This window comes from Halichondria panicea, chromosome 13, assembly GCF_963675165.1.
Source record: "Halichondria panicea chromosome 13, odHalPani1.1, whole genome shotgun sequence".
Lineage (NCBI taxonomy): Eukaryota > Metazoa > Porifera > Demospongiae > Suberitida > Halichondriidae > Halichondria > Halichondria panicea.
In genome coordinates this window covers 5,849,499-5,871,317 of record NC_087389.1, presented here as the reverse complement: position 1 = coordinate 5,871,317, position 21,819 = coordinate 5,849,499, and the positions used below count along the sequence as shown (strand labels likewise).

Sequence of the window (21,819 nt, the reverse complement as noted above, 5' to 3'; positions counted from 1 at the left end):
TTTATAACTTTTCATGTCTGAATATGTTAAAGCACCAGAGTGTTCGCTGAAATATTCGAATCCTACCACACTGATACGTCACCTCTTATTGGAACATGCAGCTATATAGATGTATAATTAAGTCATGCAGATATATACTACACATATACGAGGAGGATAATTATGCACCCCGTATATCCTCCTTGTAGGTGGGGCATATCCTACACTGTGTCAGATAAAGTACGGTAATCAAATCTCAATTCTCTATCCTCTGCTAGGTTGTTGCTGCTTTTATTACATCATCTCAGGTCACTTCCGACTACGCTCTTGAAATTAGTAATAACCAATCTATACAAATATTTCGTATTTGCTGTAAACAATTCCTAAATTGATCAGAACATGGATAAATTCATTACTAGCATTCGCCAGAAATACATAGAAAGACTCTTGAATCGTCAAAAGCAATGGCCACCAGTTAGAGGAGACAGGCTCATCAACTTGCAGTTAGTGGAGGCTGAAAAAGAAGAAGGATTTAGAGCCGGCTTGCCACAACATGGTGCACCTGATGATAAGGTCAAGCGTACTCCAATTCTCCATGGCAACCTATTCAAAGTCGAAGAAAGCAAGAAACCAGTCAAGAAGCTCATCGTTGAAGGCAATGCTGGGATTGGTAAAACCACACTGTGTACCATGCTTGCTGAAGGGTGGGCAGAGGGCAAGATCCTGACACAATTCAACTGTGTTCTGTTGCTTCCACTGAGAGAGAATCGAGTGTCCTCTGCCACAAGTCTCGCTGAGCTGTTCAAACTTCTTCATGCCAATGAGAGGATTCGCCAATCTGTTGTAGAAGAGTTGGAAGAAAAAGAAGGAAAAAGTGTCCTCATCATAGCTGATGGCTGGGACGAGCTTAGTGAAGACAATCAATTAGAAACCTCATTTCTATATGACCTTCTCTTTGGTGATGTTCTTCCTTTTGCTTCTGTTCTCCTCACCTCACGACCTTCTGCTTCAGCTCCTCTTCATGACCTTCCCTCTGTAAACCGTTTGGTTGAGGTAGTTGGTTTCAATGAGGAGAATATCAAGCAATACATAGAATCAGAGTTTGAGCAATTTCCAGTTCTCTCATCAAGCAGCTTGAGAACAACCCAGTCATTCAGAGTGTGTGTTCTGTGCCCCTCAATTGTGCCATTGTTTGTAACTTGTGGCACACTTTAGACCAAGAGCTTCCTCGTACGCTAACTGAGCTGTACACTCAAATTATTCTTAACATTATCCTTCGTAATGTCAAAAAGAAGTTCCCTGATTGTCCTATTAGCTGCAATAGCTTTGACAAGATTCCGAATGATCTACAAAACACATTTTGGTTGATGTGTGAGTTTGCCTACGAGTGCTTATTATTAGATCAGCTGGTTTTCTCAGAAGATGATTTGTCCTTTCGCTTACCCGAAGTTGGTGACAAGTTGCTGTGCTTTGGTCTGTTGCAGTCTGCACGATCACTTCTACCTGTTGGTCATGGCCTGTCTTTTCACTTTGCTCACCTGACCATCCAGGAGTTCTTGGCTGCCCTCCATCTTGCTACTCTACCGAATGAAGAGAAACTGAAGATTGTTGAGACTAATGCTGACAGTGGCCGGTTTGACATGGTGTGGAGATTTATGTTTGGTATTGCTAGTAAGTACAATGGTAGTCATAGCGATAAGGTGATCAGTTTGGATCATGGTTTGACGGATCAATTTGTGTTTGCTGGAAAGCTTAAAAAGTTGGTTTTATTATGTCATGCTGCTTTCGAAGCTTCTGACTCTGGATTCTGCACAAAAGTTTGTAATTTGTATGGAGCAAATTTATTAGACGATAATTTCAGCACCACTTTTGACTGTGTAGCTGGGTTCTATGTTCTTCGTCATGCTGTAAATTGTGATGATATGGTTATCATAATATCCCATTGTGCAATCGATGATAAACTGTTGAAGGAACTAACTGACATACTTTCCAATGCGAATGGTAAACTGCAAGTCACACGATTATCCCTCCAGCAGACTAAGTTGTCTGACAAAGGTGTTGCTGATCTATTCAGGAGAGCCTCAGCTGCTTTTACAACTTTAGATTACCTCTCGTTGTCTTATAACAACTTCACTAACGTCACGTCGTCATTCATACACACATCTTGTATGAGCCTTACAACACTGAACTTATCCCACAATCCTCTTGGAGTGTCTGGCATACAGTCATTAGAGACAGCTGTACTGTCTGATGCTCTTATCAACCTGAAGGTACTGAAGCTAGCCAAAACCCTCACTGATGATGCTGACGTCAATGGAGCTCTACTGACCACCCTCTTACAGTCGATTGCCCCTCACTGTCCTGATCTGGTAAAATTACTCCTCTCTGATAATAATCTTGGTTTACCTGGATTATGTTCAGTTGTGGAGAACATTCCGTTACGATTGACTAAGATTGAATTATCAGCTACCCATCTCACCACTTCATTTCACTCTGAATCTCAATACACAGTCACCTGTGAGATGCTGAATATCAACCCTAACAGTTTAACTGTGATGGACTTGTCTGGTTCCAATTTCAGTGGAACTGCTGGAACTCTCTTACTGGCAAAGTTTCTTCAAGCATTTCCATATCTGGAACAACTTTACTGGTGGCGTTATTCTCTCACCTCTGCCGACATCATAATGCTTATCCACCATCTCAAGTTCGCTAATGTGATATGTAAGAATTTAAAAAGGTTGGATCTCAACCACAATTCCATTGATGATGAGGGAGTGATAGCTCTCACTGAGTGTCTACCAGAGCTGTTCCCTAGTCTGGAGGGGTTCAGTTACCTGGAGGACGGTGTTAGACACTATGGTAATCCTGTGAACGAGGAGTTGATACTCATGTGCAATGAACAGTTGAAGGTACTCACTCAATAGTTCATGATTATGTTGCATTTATCTTAATACACAGACCATACGAGAATCAAGGAATTCTGCAGTGCTGACTGAGTGGGAGAGAACATGTTTACCTCCACTAAATGAAGAGGTGAGTTCTTGATTCATGCATAAAAATTATCTTATAATTTCCTAGATGAATCGTACTTTCCATTCTCTTTGGGATACGCTACTGTCGAAGATGATTGATGAGGCTCAAACGGTGAGTGTAGCAATTAATACATCATTATTTTTAACTTTTTACTGTGATCTTATCCATTATAGATATCTTCAGCTGTTTTCGACAGTATCCTTTCATGGTCAACCGCTAACGAACCAGCGGAATACAACAGAATTGTTTATGAGGTTGTTGATACAGTGGACACTCCTAGTGATGTCACTGATCCAGACACTCTCATCAATGAACAGAGCTTCTCTCAAGCATCACCAGTAGAGCACCACCCCACAGCTAGTGACGAGGCTACTTGTACTACAGCCCTGCAGTCTACACACAGAACAGACCAACATACAACAGGTGAGTCATCTTTGTCGGTAATCCATATACATCTACGTATTCATGAAATTCCTAGCTCTCTTAAAAGCAGAACACATTATATTACACTGCATTAATTATAGCAGTTATTATTAATACATGCAGCAATGACAGATGCTGTACCATCTGATGTCACTGAAGGACTCACTTCATATCCACACACCAGTCACTCAGGTATGTGTGGATCAGTACGTGATTACAGTTAACCATGCATGCATAAAATAATTGAATTTGGGGTAATTAATTATGTTCTTAGGAACTATATAGAAATTTAATGTGTTCTGCTTTTAAGAGAGCTAGGAATTTCATGTCTCTGTCATTGACAAACAGTTCTGTTCACTCTCAGAGATTCCGCCCATTAACCACACTCCTTTCCTTCTCCTAGGAGCTGGTGGACCGAGGACTGTGACCATTGAGGAATTGAATGAGCATGCAAAAGTGACAGACTCTCAACTTGACACTGAAATTAAAGAGACTGACATGATCATTCTGGCAGCTCACTTTGACAATGTGGACACCTATGCTGTACAACTGGGACTGAGTCCTGCAGAGCAAAGTGATGTCAGAATTGCTCAACTTGCTAATGGCACACAAGTAGCGATGGACAAGGCCTTGAGACTGTGGAAACAGCATAATCCAGGGGCCGCTACTTACAGAGCTCTGGTGGAGATACTGTTGAGATTGGGAAAGGAAGAATTGGCCTTTAAAATGTGTCAGACAGCAGCTACGTAAGTGAACCAATAGGCCTATAATTAAATTTCATCATGCAATTATTTCACATGCAGGAAACCAATGATGTGTGATGTGGTGTGCAACAGGAGAAGATCTATTTGAACAATAAACATTCCCAGCCCCTTTTAGGTAGAGAGCTCGAGATAAAAATACGGTTTTATTGAATCAATATTTTCTTGCTGCATTAGTTGATCCCAGTGTTTGTACAGATCGTTTGATTTCGTAGGATTATTGGTGCTCATTGTGTCCTGAAAGAAGTAATTTTGAGATAGAGACAAAAAATGTTGAGTGTGAGAATATTTCTTTCTAGCTATAGCTTAGTATACAACTACCATGGCCAGTGGATCAAGCTATCTTCAAGGGAAATGAATAAAACACCAGCCCCTCCCCCTCCCACTACTTCGCTGGGCTGGAAATCATGCCACGTGGTGGATCACTGAAGAAAGAGAAGAGTAAAGCAAGAGACAGCTAGGATACTGAGTGCAGGCTCTATCTTCCTGTAAGTGATGCTTGTGAGCAGCACTATTACAGTATTTATTGTTCTCCAACATAATTATAACAAATTGTTGTCCCCTGTTTCAGGTGTGTTGTCAGATGAGGCTGTGTGGTGAGTAGCTGTATCACAAGTCAGTGGAGGACCAGGAGAGGAACATCCTAGAGAGGAAGATGAAGATACAGCACGCCATTACGGGTGAGGGGGTGTGGCTACACTGACCACCCTTGAAATAAAGACACCTCTTATAATCAGGCATTATAATCAGGGAAGTCCCAACTCAATAGAAGCACATGAAATTAGCAGACACACTACAATAAACAGTTCACTTTCCATTAGTTAAAGTGTCCGTATTATTATAATTTCCACTATAGCGTGTTTGCAGTTATCCGTGTATTCTCCCCATGCAGTGTGTGCAGATGGTCAGACTATCTCCACTGAGCTCAGGGGAGAAGCAGTCTCCATCAGGAAGACCGTCAAGTGTGACCACCAGGAATGAGAGGGTGTGTTCTACTACCCCTTCCTAGTAGCTACAACCAGTGTGAGTACTGAAACACCATGACTGTATATTGCTCACCAGATAATGTATTGTTACCCGAGGCGCGTGGGCGGCCACGGGTATAGTAGTCTGTTGGTCTGTTTGTTTGTTTGTTTGTCACAGGTATATCTACTCACCTGGGTGCCACAGCGCTGCGTTTACAGCACAGATAGCCTTCACAGAACAATATCTTGGTTTAAATAGTGGCAGATTTTGATGTTAAAGCTTCATTGTCGAGCAAAAGCTAAGAAGCTTGAACTTGCACGTTGGCAGCTAGCTAGCTACACATGGCCTTGATTACGTAGTTGCAGCTGAAGTGATCCTTACCAGATATAATTATAGTAGAAAGCTAAAATTGTGACTGGTTGTTGGCTGTCTGGATCCTATACTCCAGCCTGGCCTGAGCCATACTTCTCTAAGTCTAAGACTCCAGGCTTCTTTGCTGTGATCCCTGTCCGCAGTGCATGTCTAATGTTTCAGCATGCCTCCAGTCTGGTTTAGTTTTATTGCTTTTGAGTTGCTCTTGCTAGTCATACATGCTACATGCACTGCATTATCACTCTATTATCATGTCACCAGCCGAGGGTTTGCACTTTAGTGCTCTAGTTTTAGTTTAGCTATCGAACACGGTATCGAACACGGTAATTTTGTGCATTTGCCCCTTAAATTAGCTAACCCTTAACTTTCTGTGCCATGGCATTCTTTATTTCCTCTTACATCACTCTCCACCCACACACACACACACACCAGATCTTGCGGCCCAGACTTACAAGGATGATGAGTATGTGTGGGCGGGATCCTAAGGTGGTGGTCACATGACCCGAGCACTAAACTCACAATTCACGAAGGTAATCAACATATAGTAGACTCTCGCTATTCTGGCTCTCTAAAGGCCACCTCAACATACCGGCCATTAATTTGGTCTGGCACGGATTGCTACTCTGAAATGCAGCCACTGTATACTGGCCAGTGCTGGCTGCCCAAACTAGGTTTTTGATGTCATTTTATACGGCTGAATATTACATTTTAGGTGAGGTCTAGCAGATAGAGAGCATAAATTAATTGTTCATTGGAGACAGAACTGCAAAATTAGTCATTATATTCGAGGTAGAGACCGCTTTTTAGCCATGGCTATATTGTCTGAAAAATAGCCACGTGGCTATTCCGGCCAAGCTGCACTGATTAACTATTTACTTTCACAGCCCCCCCCCCCCCCCCTACGCACACACCCCCACACACACCTGCATCCATGCAGTGTGTGATAAGGCATGCCTGACAGAGTGTGGTGGTCCGGGGGCTGACAGCTGTAAGGAGTGTGCCCTGGGATATGAGGAGGTGGAGGGATCTTGTACAGGTGAGGAGACTGGCTTGCACTAGTACACAGTGTGACTCACCCTGGCCCACCAGATATTGATGAGTGTAGAGAAGATGACTCCATCTGTTCTAATGGTACCTACTGTCTCAACACCCCGGGCTGTCAGGGTGAGTAATAACTCAACACAAGTCACCTCACATTCAGAGGAAGCAGCTAATTCTCTAGTGACATGTTCAATACTGTTTATTCAAGTAGGCTAAATAATCAATATGTAAATCGTGCATTTTGGAGGCTCCAGCTTTCCTGTTTATTTGATGCAACGTTCACTGTCCTCATGAGCTGAAGGATATTGTTGGAAATTGTTAATTGGTACCAGAAACATTGTATTACATAATTATAGTCTGTGCATGTACTGTACTGTTTCCATGCGTTAACTATCTGTTAGGGCTCTTTAATGTACAAGCTCCTTCACTAATTGCTTTGCTTAGTACACAAGTATGAAGGCCTGCCTACACTGTACCTATACATGTATTGATTAATCCACTTTAATTGAGACTCTTGTTTTCCCACTGCAGGTATGAGGGCTAAATTGGATGTCTGTCCTCTCAAAGAGCTCGAGGATTTCACTATTCTCTCGTGTTTTGTTGGACTGGAAATGGTCCTACCCACATAGCATCACATGTTGAGCAGTCACGAGGTGGACACGTACGGTAGTAATGAGCACCACTTCAGTTTGGCCCACAAGACTGCCCTCCATGGCCGCCTGCCCATCATACAGTTCCTAGTGGAGAGTGGACTGCCCTCCTCCGCACTGCAGATACCAGATGACTCATTCACCATACCCGCCATGCTCGCTATACAGGTACAGGGAACACTTACTAATAGGCAGTTACTGGTTGTTCGTTTGACACCGACATTTCTGTATATCATCGAATGTTTAGTTTGGGCAATCTGAGAAAAATTAATGCCTTGAAAATAACCCGCTATCATAAAATTAATTGTGTTTGAAAATTGAGAATATTATTTTGCAATTTTGTGTTCAGTCTCCTAATAATTGACTACCATTTCCCCCTCCACTAGGGTGGTTCAGTGGAGTGTCACATGTCAAGTGCCTTGAGTGGCTTCTCAAGACAGTCAAGAAGAGGAACAAACAGTCGGAAGTGACGGAGATACTGGATGAGTCTGGTGTGACCCCCGCCCACTTTGCAGCACAGGGAGGACACCTCGACTGTCGACAGGTGAGTGGGCGGATGTGTGAGTGGGTATGTGCTGTTAGTGTAATAAGTGCTTGCTCAAGCCTGAAACGTGTGTATCGCATAGCTATAGCAACGATAACTGAAAAAATGCAATCATGTTTTTAGATATTTAGTTTCTAAGTCTAGCTGTATCACTCCCCTACCCCACACACACCACCCACATACACACACATACACACACACCCCCCCACACACACACACACACACACACACACACACACACACACACACACACACACACACACACAGAGCTGCTTATAGACTTTGGCTACAGCATGGTCCACACGGACAGGGAGAACCAGAAGCCGGTGGATTGGGCCGATGCTATGGGTCAGAATATCTGTGTTCGCTATCTCATGATGTACGAGACTTGTTGGGCACTCTCCGGAGAACTGACACACATGGCCGAGCAGCTCGCTATGTAAGTGGAGGGCCTTTAATTAGTGATTGTGTAGTGTGTGTGTATGGTGGTGTGTGTGCAAGTCTGTATGAGAGTGTGTCACTGGGAGAATTGCTACTGCTAGTGTCTACCGTATAGCCGGTAATTTTCGGGGAGCAAAATATTCGTGGTTGAGCAATATTTAGTCACTTTGTGGATAGTATGTTCTTAGTTGCTGCTTTCACTGCAGGTAAAGGTGGTCAAGGTCGCTTCATTCGTTGGTAAAATATTCGTGGTCCAGCTATAGTGTTCAATCACGAAAACCACGAATATTTTGCCCCACGAAAATTACCCGCTATACGGTATTAGATATTTAATTGTTGATAACCTAACTACACCACTCAATTGTCTGCACTGTTACTGTAATAAGCCCCTCCCCCTTGCCACACCCACACCCCCCCTCAGTGTACAGAAGGAGAATGGACAGTTACGAGATGCATTCTCCAGTCTAGAGAAAGAGCATGAGTCTGCCATTACTAAACTGCTGACTAGTCACGAGGAGAGACTGACTAAGATGAGGGAACATCACGTCGACCTCATGGCATCAACTGCACATGAACCAGGACACTCCGCCCACTGGAGAGGGAGGGGCTACTGCACCATCAGACAATAAGAAGTAAGTTCAATCACTCTGTAATGATTATTCTACACACGTAATTATTTCCTTGTGTTCGTATATATAACCGTGGGTGTATCTCAGAAATTATTTTGTGCCCAAAGTTAGTAATTATCCGTGGTCTATTTGACCCAATTTTATCAAACAAGAGCACTCTTGTATTACCGTATATGCTCGATCAGAGGCCGCTCTTGTATAAAGGCCGCACTCAAATAGTAGCCTCCCTTGCTAGCAAAATGAAACATTTAGTAGCCGCGGCTCCTGATCAAGCGTATACGGTAATTGTCATAAATAGAGTTTTCTGTAGCTCTCTTTATATCCTATCAAATGATGCGAAAAATGAATTATCAATCCACCCCCTCCCCCCAGCAGGGGTCAAGTACCTGTGTGGAAGGCGCCCCCTGAACCACCCACTACCCCTCAACGATCCTCCAATCGCCCCCCCCCCGTACCCCCGGATTCTGCTGCTAAGAAAAGGTCGCGAGGGTCAAAGGACAGAGGTCATGAGGCGGCAGATAAAGGGGAGGACCATAATACCATTGACTATCGAACAGCCACCCCCCAAGAAGTGTTAGAGTGAGTGAATAGTATAAATTAATGTGCAGGTATGTACTACATGTACATGTCCCCCGTTTAATCAATTGGTTAGTGGACTCGTTCAGTCGTCATAACTTGAATTCCGTGGATCCAATTTTATGATTTTCCGAAAGCTTAGAAAAAATGAAAGCACCGCAGTCATAGTGATGCCTCGGTGGAGGTGCCAAAGCTACATAACATAAAGCTACTAAGCTACACACATTGATTCTATCATGATTATCATTTAATTTTACTGCATGCAAAATCCAGGGAAACTCAAGGAGTGGGTAATGATCGACCATGATTGTTGTTAAAAACGATCGATACCAAAAGTTCAAGCCTAAAATTAATGGCTGCCATCAGCAGAGCCTTGCAGCTCTCTTCTCACTCTTGTAGCTACCAATAGCTAGCGTTTTAGTGCAGAGCTAACTACTAAGTAGAGTAGCAACACTCAGTAAACAAGTTTGGCTAACTTAAAACTGTTACTTGCACTTGATTCATCCTTGAGCAGCTGTAGCAGTCTACACACACACAGACACACAAACACACTACCGTACGTAAGTTACCTCGCTTGCGCATGCACACCGAGGTATAAAAACCTTTCAAATGGTACCAGATATTTGGGAGATGACAATTTTAGCACGATACCATGTAATAATAGCCCAGGGTTCAAAGTTGAATTAATTAATGTAATTAGTGTACCCCCCCACACACACACCACACACACACACTATGACTGCACCCCCCCCCCACACACACACTATGACTGCACCCCCCCCCACACACCACACACACACTATGACTGCACCCCCCCACACACACCACACATACACTATGACTGCACACACCACACACACACTATGACTGCACCCCCCCCCCCAAACACACACCACACACACACTATGACTGCACCCCCCCCCCACACACACACCCTCCCCCCCCCACACACACAGGAAGCAGATGACGTCAGTAGCTCAGCGTATGAATGCTAATGGAGAGGCTCGTAAACGTGGTGGTGGTATGACCCGAACCTTCTCCCCCCTCACTCCTATCATACAGCGCCTCTACAGCAAGTCAGATGAGGTGAGAGACACTGTACATGTGTGTAGCTTGTGTGCAATACAGTAGAGTTACGTACGCACTGTATTATACCTGTTTGGTAGTGGCCATGCACCAGGCAGAGGTTTGGGGCCCATTAACCTGGCTGTATTATAGAGGGTGGCCTGCTAACACAGGTCCAAACACATGCTATGGAAACTTTGGGGCCCATTAACCTGGCTGTATTATAGAGGCTAGTTGTAGGGTATAGACAGGTTTCAATGTAACAAACAGCATACACTTATTTAGTAGCCACCTACATTGTTTGATTTCTGTGCCCAGGCTGATAGCAAGAGTGAGAGATCCTCCAGGAGCCAGAGACACACAGAGTGAGTTATCCCTACACTTTACTGGGAGACCACTCGGCCATTGCATACACTTGCTAGTGTCACTGTGTATTACCAATCGTGTGTGTATACTGTAGCAGTCACTTTAGTTGCAGCATTATTTCTGTTCTTTATAAATTACCCCCCACCCACACACGCCCACACACTGTAGAGACGCTAGGAGATTGGCTCCAAAAGTCAAGTTCTCTAAAACTATTACCGAGTTTCCAGACTACAGTCGCTATGACAACCCAACAGAGATCAAATCAGTATCAAGCCCAGGTCAAAGTCCGTCCCATAGTCACCATGGCAAGTTGGATGGGGACTCGCTGAGGGTCAAAGGTGAAAGCTCGGAACATATCAGAAAAAAAAATTATTATTAGCATAGCACAAACTGTTCATTATTTTTATTGCTTATACTCAAGATTTGTATGTTACTAATGATAGTGTCATTTGCCATATGCACAGTGTGTAATGTAGGCCCTGATAAATTATGCTAGGAATAATTTTTAGCATTATAGGTGTAGATAAATTAATAGCGTCAATGTCCATTTTTGGTAAAGATCATTACATTAAGTTTTGCATAACAATTTTTTCATGGCTTGAAGCAGTAAACATATAGCTAGCATTCCTTGCCAAGCCAATGGCCGGTATATCGAGGTGGCCTTACTCCAGAGAGCCGGAATAGCGAAAGTCTACTGTACCTGCAAGACCAGCCCCACCCCTTTTAGGAGTGATAATGTGTGGCACAATATGGACCACACCACTTCAGACCTTATATCACTTTCACTGCATACCTACATATTAGGAACTTTGAATCATTAAGTTTAATTAGCTTTATGTATAGCTACTCCTGATTATAGTTAATTCTGAGAAAAAGCATAATTATAATTATGACAATACAACTTGATAATTATAATGAAAAATTTAAAATTCTACACCACTGTTTCTTTTCCAGTAATTACTCTTCAGCTTCTTTCGATTTATTTCAGCTAATGGAACATGATAGAAATAAACACCGGAGAAGATGAGGACGATAATAAGCGTGGTTAGGGTAAACCCCAGTCTAACTCCACTGTTGGCCGTCCGGTTGCATGTGGTTGTGCTGATGGTCGCATTAGCAACAATAGTGTCACAACTGAACGCACAATCGAGAGGCTGGAAATTATCGGCCGTAAATAAAAGGGAAGGCAAATAGTGACAATAAGAATCATGCCGATAGTTACCAATTGATTGAATGACTTATTGATATACCGTATATTAGCGGGTATATTTCGAGGGTATAAATTTTCGCGGATGTGCCTTTAGAAAAGTTTTCGCGGATTTAATTTTTGTGGAATAGCGCCTTTTTTGCAGCATGCATGCATGGAATATTAAATTCGCGGTTCATGCTTAATCCGCGAAAACCACGAATTTTATTATACTCTCTATATATATATATACGGTATTCTTTGTTGCTCTTTAAATTCGTATCCAAAGCATCGATTAACTCGCTAGCAATTCCCAGTAGAACACAGATGGACAGGAAAACTGAGCTTGCAGCAACTTCAGTGCTGCTGCAGAAATCAGTGGATTGTGTCATCCCAACAATAGCCGAGTAGACGGTGTTGATCTTGATAAACATCGTGATCAAATCAAGCGCAGTGTACCAATCAGGCGATCTCGTTTTCTTCACACGTCTCTTCAGCAACTTTTTAACAACTTTTTCAGCACTGACGAAACTATCTGAAAAATGATTACTAAAGAGACATAATATAGCTATTCCCAAAGAGATGTTAATTTGTTTAATATTGAATTGTTGTAGGATATATCACTTATAATGAAAGCACCACGGTTGCTGATGCCTCGGTAGAGATGTCAATTTAAAAAAAATAAAGCTACTATAATTATATATAGCTAGCATATATAATTATTAGCAATAGGTTTTTTTTGTATTATTATAATTATCATAAATGAGCATTTTTGCATTGCTGCATGCCATGCCAGGCATCAAAGTGTGCATGCCGAACACATTCACTATTAAAAGTTCGGTTGGGTAATGATTGCATGATCATGATTGTTGTTAAAAACATTTCCTCCAAAATTGTGTGCTATAATAGATCTACTGTATTATTATCTTTATGCGATTGAAAAAATGGTAATTATAAATGCTGTTAAGCGCATGGTTTTTCGAATCAGCTATTCCACTCGACAATAATAACAACCGAATAGCTACTGCACGGTTAGTAGTACCTTGATATAATTTTTTCGGCAGACCTATCTTGAATTGGTCATAGCCTCGATCCCAGGCCGAGTTTTCGCTTTTATAACGGTTCGCCTAACCGTTATAAAAGCGAAAACTCGGCCTGGGATCGAGGCTAGAATTGGTCACTGCACATAAGGGAAAGTGCAAAAAGACAAACTGGTTTTATATAATTATACAGAGAGCCCAGTATCATCACATGCAGATATGCTAACATAGTATATTTCGACGGTATAAATGTTCGTGGTTTTCGCGGATTAGGCATGAACTGCGAACATTTATAACCGTGAATTTAATATTTCATCATGCATGCTGCAAAAAAAAGGCGCTATTCAACGAAAATTAAATCCGCGAAAACCTTTCTAAAGCCACATCCGCGAAAATTTATACCATCGAAATATACCCGCTATATACGGTATATACTATAATGATTACTCTTATTTCCCAAGAATAATATTTATTAGAGAATGGAACTCACTAAAATTCGATACGAACGCTTTGAAATCTGTGACACAGTTTCTTCAACTAGTTTAAGTGCATGTATGGTAATAATAATTATTATAATAATGTGTTGTTACAGGTCTCAGATATATAATTATAATAGCTACTTTATTCATTGCATAAATTTGTTTCTAAGCGTGACTATTGTAATAACATAATAATTATATGTTAATTATGTGTAACTATATACATGCATGTATATATATATAGCGAAAACCTTACCGGAAACTTGGATTAATGAAGTTTTGCCATAGATATAATCATATAGATACTATAAATTACAGTATCTATGGATATAATGGTGTATCACTAACAGTCAGCTATACTGAAGTGTAGTACATTTTCTGTTGTCTTATAAGTTATCTAGTTAATTATAAAGGCAACAGGCTGCATCAAGGCAGTATAGGTTGCATCAAGGCAGTAGGTTGCATCAAGGCAGTAGGTTGCATCAAGGCAGTATAGGTTGCATAAAGGCAGTATAGGTTGCATAAAGGCAGTATAGGTTGCATCAAGGCAGTAGGTTGCATCAAGGCAGTATAGGTTGCATAAAGGCAGTATAGGTTGCATAAAGGCAGTATAGGTTGCATCAAGGCAGTAGGTTGCATCAAGGCAGAAGGTTAATTGCATCAAGGCAGTAGGTTGCATCAAGGCAGTAGGTTGCATCACAGTATAGGTTGCATCAAGGCAACAGGCTGCATCAAGGCAGAAGGTTAATTGCATATAAGGCAGCAGGTTGCATATTAGCCTCGATCCCAGGCCGCTCTTCCTCTAATAATTAGGCCTTGTGAAGGAGGCTAGTTGCATATAAGGCACAACAGACTGCATCAAGGCAGTATCGTGTTGCTTACAATAAATTTGGTTGCATCAAGGCAACAGGCTGCATCAAGGCAGAAGCATATAAGGCAGCAGGCTGCAATCAAGGCAGCAGGTTGCATATATAAGGCACAACAGACTGCATCAAGGCAGTATCATGTTGCTTACAATAAATTTATGTTGCTTCTATTCATGTCTGGCGCCTTTTTTGAAATAAAAAAGAGATCGTATAATTATACGTAAGTAAAAACAAAGCGGATGGCCAGTCCACCCGGCTGCATAAAGGCAGTGGCTGCGTATGCACAGGCTGCATAAAGGCAGTATAAGTTGCATAAAGCTGCATAAAGGCGGCAGACTGCATTCTCTTGCAGCTATCACTTTTGAGAGACAATTAACAATTGTAGATCACAGAAAGGCCTAAATAGATCCAGAGAAATAGATCTATACAGGCCTTTTCTAGTGGGAGGGGAGGGGCTGGTGTTTGGAAATGAAGAATAAAACACCAGCCCCTCCCCTCCCACTACTTTTGCTGGCTAGCATCGTGCGATATGCCACGTGGATCAGAAACAAAAGAAGCAAGAATCAATGAAGGATGAAGAGTTGGAGACAGCTAGGATATTGATTGCAGGCTTAAAGAGTCTACCCTGTAAGTGTGGTCTATGAGCAGCACTAGTACAGCATTTATTTAATCCAACATAATCAAATTGCCATTGTCCCCTGTTCCACGTTCAGGTGTGTTGTCAGATGATGCTGTGTGGTGAGTAGCTCTATCACAAGTCAGTGGAGGACCAGGAGAAGAGCATCCTAGAGAGGAAGAGGAAGATACAGCACGCCATTACGGGTGAGGGGGTGTGGCTACACTGACCACCCTTGAAATAAAGACACCTCTTATAATCAGGCATTATAATCAGGGGAAGTCCCAACTCAATAGAAGCACATGAAATTAGCAGACACACTTCAATAAACAGTTCACTTTCCATAGTTAAAGTCTTAGAATTTCCGCTAATAACATGTTTGCAGTCATCCGTGTATTCTCCCTATGGTCGGACTATCTCCACTGACTGTATATGCTCACCAGAAAATGTAGTTAAGCATTAACTAATCGAACAGTAATTTTCTGCACTTGCAGGGAGAGCCCCTTAAATTAGCTAACCCTTAACTTTTTGTGCCATGGCGGCAATGCATACTTTTATTTCAAACTCTCACTCATGCACCAGATCTTGTGGTGTGGGCGGGACCCTAAGGCGGTGGTCACATGACTCAACCATAAGCTCTTCAACATAATAATGTCATAATTTACATGTGACCCACAGTGACATGTACTTTCACAGCCCCCCCCCCCCCTACGCACACACCCCCACACACACATGCATCCATGCAGTGTGTGATAAGGCATGCCTGACAGAGTGTGGTGGTCTGGGGGCTGACAGCTGTAAGGAGTGTGCCCTGTGATATGAGGAGGTGGAGGGATCTTGTACAGGTGAGGAGACTGGCTTGTACTAGTACACAGTGTGACTCACCCTGGCCCACCAGATATTGATGAGTGTAGAGAAGATGACTCCATCTGTTCTGATGGTACCTACTGTCTCAACACCCCGGGGAAGCATCACTGTTAGGGTGTTATATTATAATAATTTTATTATAATACACTCTAAGAATACGCGCAAAGGACATAATTATACAGCAGTGCTTGTGGGAGGGACAATTGATGTTCGTGAGTTGTTTGATTTGAGGGCAGGCTTTTGTTAATATTCATAATTAGGAGGGGACCAATTTTAAGTTTATTTCGATGGTATAGGGAATACATAGGTTGTTCAGTTTCTTTGATGGATCTCTATTGCTATACGTACGGATTGTACTTAAAAAAATATCGGAATAATACACGCTAACAATATCACGCTAAGAATACACGCAAAGGACATATACAGCAGTGCTTGTGGGAGGGACAATTGATGTTTGTAAGTTGTTTGATTTCAGGGCAGGCTAAATATTATTATTCATAATTAGGAGGGGACCAATTTTAAGTTTAATTATAAATTGTTTCGATGGAATACATAGGTTGTGCAGTTTCTTTGGTGGATCTCTCTATTCCTACGTATGGATTGTGCTTGTAAGTATTAGGTTATGGGTACTTTTTATTGCGGAATATCGTTTGACGGGAAGTTGATTACACTCACTGGAATAGATGTAACGTACTCTGTTATACGATAGATGCTTTTTATTGCCGAGCTTAGACTGGTTGCTTAAATTTAGCTGTCTCTTGGACTGGTGTTTCTCGGGATCGTGGATATAAAATAGAATCTTCAATTTCTCCCTAAAAAATAAGGCAGGCCATGTGCTATAATATTGTTATTATTGTTATTATTATTATTTTGATACTAATTCCAATGTGGTCTACACATCATTACATCATTAACTGTCGTTAACTCACCCACATTATCAGTTTGTAATTTGGTGATAAACCACATCATTTCAAGCTTGTTGTTAATTTTTGTCTCTAACACTTTGTGTTGTCATGACTTTATCCCTGATGTCACGTTGTCTTCCACATTATCCTTATAATTAGATATTTGCGTGCAATACCTAGAGCTATTTCTATCTCTTACGTCAACTAAAAGTATCTCGCCATAGAAGGCAAACCACAGCATTCGTTGTACAGTCATGATTACTTTCACCCCCCTCGTCATAATTATGTTAATGCTCTCCACATTTGTGATATCATTCCATCTTTCATACTCTCCTTGGGTGACATTCTCCGATGCTATCGCTCAACTGATGTCAGGCCAGGAACTACCGGACCGTAACATTCATCTCAAATTTCAACTTTCAACTGATATGGCATGCACTCCCCTTGCAACTATATTTAATTGCCATCTCCTTACGATGTTGCAAAAGCCTCCTCCAGATGTAAGACCACCTCCGCTATATCATTCAGTGCACCTGGGATAAATCTCAATTGCAGCCCTGACCCCTCCCACCTATGGCCACTAATACTTCTCAACGCTAACTGGGACATTTTATTAACTTGACGCTAGTGGAAGTACACACAACTTACCACCGGACCTCGATCACTCTCCGATGTAAAGCAGAAGCCTACCGTATAGGAAAAAATTTTCGAGGGGCTTAATTTTCGCTATCTCCTGATGTCTCGATCGTCACTAATACTGTGGGAAGTCTCAAATCTTTGACACCACCACAATATGGATATGTCGATCATTGCGCTGGATAAACAATTTCGCTGGATAAACATCACCTCCCCTGATGATTGAAGCGAAGACAACTTGAACTCGTGAGCACGGCAACACCTAATACTGGGTCACCTCCCCTGATGATTGAAGCGAAGACAACTTGAACTCGTGAGCACGGCAACATCTACTAGCTGACTCAGCATCTCACCATCTCAATTGCCATGCGCATTATTATTTATAGTATTATGGGGTCACTACCCATTAACAAAAATTTTTATGGGGTCAATACCCATTTTTTACTATTTTAAGTTACAGTAGTGTGGTCTGCCATTAAAGTAAAATGATTTAATAATAGTGCTATTACTGAAAACTACCTCTGAGATATGTTAACGGTCTTGTTGTCTTGGTAACCTCTGAGATGTGTTAACGGTCTTGTTGTCTTGGTAACCTCTGAGTTATTAAACGGTCTTTGTTGTCCTGGAAACCTCTGAGATGTGTTAACAGTCTTATTGTCCTGGAAACCTCTGAGATATGTTAACGGTATTGTTGTCCTGGAAACCTCTTATGAGCGTTGTTAGCTGCATGGTCTTATTGTCCTCTTGTATCTCTGAGATGTGTTAACTGGTCTTTTTGTCCTGGAAACCTGAGATGTCTTGTGACTACTGTGGATTGAACATTGTCGTTAACTGGTGTAGCTGGTTTGAACTTTATTATTATTTCGAGGTCCCCTTAAAAGCCTAGGCAAAAAGAAGGAAAAAAGATTCCCCCCAAAAAAGATTTTGATAATAATTTCCTGCCCTCTCATAATTTTCATGCTTGATTTTATGATTTTTAGTTGTTTGATGTTTAATTTTATAATGTTGTAGTATGGGGCTCCCTGACGAGTTTGGATATAGTTGTTCTGCTTCAATCTGGTAATCTTGCCTTGTTGTTATATATATAGTGATGAATAATCGATCATGTCTGTAATAAACTTACGTTAGTTTCGAGAAGCCGCTCTACTGTTGTTATAATTATGTCCCTGCCCTCCCGAACCCGCGGCCGTGCCTAAGTCCGTACCTCCTTGATCTTTTATGTCCGTGGGATATTTGGTAGATCGTAGCCAAATTGCATAGTCTAAGTTTCGGAGTTGATTTTCAACAAACTTTATGTTGGGGCTGGGTACGAGGGCGTCTGTAAATTGAAGAATCATAGATAAACAGATCACGGATAAAAAAGGCTCGGAAGTTGATCAGTCCTTAACCACATACAATTAAAGGAGTGGGCTGTCAAGCATAACAAACTTAGCAAATACGGCTTTACATGGATGCCAACTGCATGCAGTCGTTACTGACATCATAGGTAATGGTCGTGATTATGTTGAAATTATGAGCTCCAGAACCACACCCACATTACCTGTCTTACAAGCATCCAGAAATGCCTGGGAGAAAATACATTATTAGTAAACACCCAATGACAAAAATTGTATGTACATGTTATAATACTGTTCAAGATTCTATAGCCAGGTTTCCTGGTAATGAGCGTCAATTTTGTAATTGATTAATGAAAATAGTTAGCCTTGAGACTGTTGAAATTATGAGCTCTAGAACCACACCCACATTACCCGTTTTACAAGCATCCAGAAATTCCTGGGAGAAAATACATTATTAGTATAAAAGATGGAATGACAAAAATTGTATATATTCGAGATTCTATACATGTAGCCAGGTTTCCTGGTAATGATCGTCAATTTCAATTTTGTAATTAAAATAGTTAGCCTTGATACCTAGACATAAGTTGGCCTGACCACTCTAAGCTTGCTTACATACAATGTCTTGAAATTAACTGGATTTGTCGTTATATCTAGCTATAGCTACCATCACGTGACTCTTTGCAGAAAGAAAAATGGCAAGCGGGAAATTCAAAATGTTGTCTACGCATATACGCCAGCAGTGCAACGCTTGCAGCCATGTAATTAGTCGGCGTAATGGAAATGGCATTATAGTATCTGCCATGAAAGTCAAAACTTACTATGAACTTCCTTCAAGTGCTTTATGAAGACTGCATGCATGGCGGTTCGAAAGAAATGATCCTTGGTATCAATTGGATCTTTCCATGTAAACTTCATCTGTATGGAATGAAATACAAGCTTTATCATAGCGACACTATTTCATACGCATGCACATGACATAAAATAGCTATAAATCGACTTAGACTGCGTGCTAAGTTTAATTTTGCGCTACTTACGATCACGGGAGCTCCAGGCTGTATATAACATCGTGGGCACACCAATTCCTCAGTACTGCCACTTCTTTTCTTGAAATACGCTCACAATCATTTTGTGGGTGTGCCGCTGTACACAGAATAATGTATGTTTCATCCTGCTATCTGCAATCAGACAATCAATGCACAGAACTGAAGAAGAAGCTGGCTGTCTGCAAGTCACTCATGTGCTCTTTGTTCTCGTGTCATCACTTGTGCTCAATTTTTCTTGCTGAACCTACTAGGCCTATTCATCATTTTGTTTGTTCCTCTGCAGATTTGCAAGTACTTGGACATTACAGCTTGAGGGTCACCACGTACATGTACGTAGTAACGATCTGAATGGGGCCAGCAATCATCATGGCCATATGCTCACCATGACAACAATACGGTACAGGGAGCCTATAAATGATATTTCAGTGGGTGCTGTGCTGGTACTAGCATAAGTTATAATAGGGAATGTCCTGTAAGATTTATATAGAAGGTGCTATTTCAGAGTCCACATTTAATGGGTGATTGTCTTTCCAAGTTTTTGTTGATGGGTTGAACATGTCTGTGCATGCCTACTTGAAAAGCACTGTACACGTATAGGATTAGGGTGGGCTGTAGAGTAAGATTTGATGATAACTGATGACCTTGTTAGAGCACTGACTGCAAGCACGTCAATAGTACATGCAAGTACTGTACACGCTATAGTGGTACATAATTATTGTCTAGCTCCTAAGTTAGTTTTGCCAAGAGGTTCATTAGGTGGTTGTGACGTAGGTTGGAAGAAACACCTATACTACAGTTTTAAGTGGAGTTGCATACTCTTCCTAATGAACTCTTGGTTTTGTATGATGGATTTGCTACCACCTAAATTTCCTACCAAGTTGTTGCTTGATTGCTATAGCTATACATGTACTGCTTGTTCACTTCTTGAGTAGATCAAGTTGCTAGTCTGCATATATAGTGTACGTGCTATACCAAGTTATATTGCTCATTCCTTACAATAATGATTGTGTACCAACCTACTATACCAACCTCTTGAGTCAAGTGCCTGTGGGTAGTCACTTAATTATAATGCCTCAAGCTAGGTGTAGCAACACAGGGGGAAGTTCATACTTAGAAGAGAACACTTCAGAGGCCTATAAACTTTGTCCTGCATGTTTATAGGTTCAGGAGCTGGGAATTATGAAGCTAGTTGTATAATTTTTGTTGAAGCTATAATTATGCAGGTCATACATAATTATATGCATTATGGTGCTTTGCAAATAGGTATGGTGGCTAGCTGTTTAACCTGACCTGCTGTGCAGATATGAGATTCAAATGATGAGTAAACTATACAAGTACTTGTACAGCAATTACAAGTACTTACAATGTCATGTACGTACTTGCTTACCCATGATTAGGAAAACCATCCTCTGCTTACGGGAGGTAACTTGTACAAAGACTGAGAGAAGGAGTGATCAGCAGCAATACTCTGGTAAGTACATACAGCGTACGTGTATGATCATAGTAAGTACATAGCGCTATATACATTGCTCAATAAATAGTCAATTACGATTTTTGGAGGACTTTAAAGTGATTTTGAACTTCATGTAAATTGCAATCATCCTCTGTAATGGAAGATGTGTGCAGGAAGACTGGAGTGACTGATCAGCAGCTCGATCAAGAAATCCCCAACAGTGACATCTACTGTGTAGCTGAGATGACACCCGGCATGCTTGAAAGACTCGAACTCACTACTGCTGAAAAAAGCGATGCTATACTCGAAAGAGAAAGTACGAAGGCAATCAAACTGGAGTGGCTCATGCATTGAGAGTGTAGCAAAGAGAAGACACTGCTACACACATTTGTAGATTCATTGCAGAACTGAACGTACACTGAAATAATTACGTTAACGTTTTGTTTTATTGATGCTATTTTATGTGTCTGCTTATAATTATTGTGATGGAATGTGAAAAGAGCATGCGCAATCATTATTATGAACACTATAGCAACGCCCACACG

At 41.4% G+C, this 21,819-nt stretch overlaps 2 protein-coding genes across 2 annotated transcripts; both read left to right on the top strand.

Moving 5' to 3' along the window:
• The first annotated feature begins 1,192 nt into the window (after positions 1 to 1,192).
• LOC135347004 (uncharacterized) lies at positions 1,193 to 21,765 on the top strand. The gene is made up of 14 exons (XM_064544813.1): positions 1,193 to 2,888; positions 2,938 to 3,012; positions 3,058 to 3,123; positions 3,186 to 3,435; positions 3,559 to 3,627; positions 3,839 to 4,181; positions 4,239 to 4,684; positions 4,768 to 4,876; positions 5,089 to 5,219; positions 5,967 to 6,246; positions 15,780 to 15,878; positions 15,932 to 20,218; positions 21,219 to 21,292; positions 21,438 to 21,765. The coding sequence occupies exons 1-7, from the start codon at positions 1,347 to 1,349 to the stop codon at positions 4,285 to 4,287; spliced, it is 2,394 nt and encodes a 797-aa protein (XP_064400883.1). The 5' UTR covers positions 1,193 to 1,346; the 3' UTR covers positions 4,288 to 4,684; positions 4,768 to 4,876; positions 5,089 to 5,219; positions 5,967 to 6,246; positions 15,780 to 15,878; positions 15,932 to 20,218; positions 21,219 to 21,292; positions 21,438 to 21,765.
• Positions 5,922 to 9,384, top strand: LOC135347019 (uncharacterized). The gene is made up of 8 exons (XM_064544838.1): positions 5,922 to 6,064; positions 6,472 to 6,570; positions 6,624 to 6,698; positions 7,107 to 7,393; positions 7,612 to 7,769; positions 8,037 to 8,208; positions 8,632 to 8,842; positions 9,212 to 9,384. The coding sequence occupies exons 6-7, from the start codon at positions 8,063 to 8,065 to the stop codon at positions 8,837 to 8,839; spliced, it is 354 nt and encodes a 117-aa protein (XP_064400908.1). The 5' UTR covers positions 5,922 to 6,064; positions 6,472 to 6,570; positions 6,624 to 6,698; positions 7,107 to 7,393; positions 7,612 to 7,769; positions 8,037 to 8,062; the 3' UTR covers positions 8,840 to 8,842; positions 9,212 to 9,384.
• Positions 21,766 to 21,819: the final 54 nt, after the last annotated feature.

Coding starts and splice junctions, on each gene's coding strand:
- LOC135347019 (XM_064544838.1), top strand. CDS start 8,063: ATGGTCCACACGGACAGGGAGAACCAGAAGCCGGTGGATTGGGCCGAT. Junction 8,209..8,631: donor ATGGCCGAGCAGCTCGCTAT/GTAAGTGGAGGG, acceptor ACCCCCCCTCAG/TGTACAGAAGGAGAATGGAC.
- LOC135347004 (XM_064544813.1), top strand. CDS start 1,347: ATGTGTGAGTTTGCCTACGAGTGCTTATTATTAGATCAGCTGGTTTTC. Junction 3,436..3,558: donor AACAGACCAACATACAACAG/GTGAGTCATCTT, acceptor TAATACATGCAG/CAATGACAGATGCTGTACCA. Junction 4,182..4,238: donor ATGTGTCAGACAGCAGCTAC/GTAAGTGAACCA, acceptor TTTCACATGCAG/GAAACCAATGATGTGTGATG.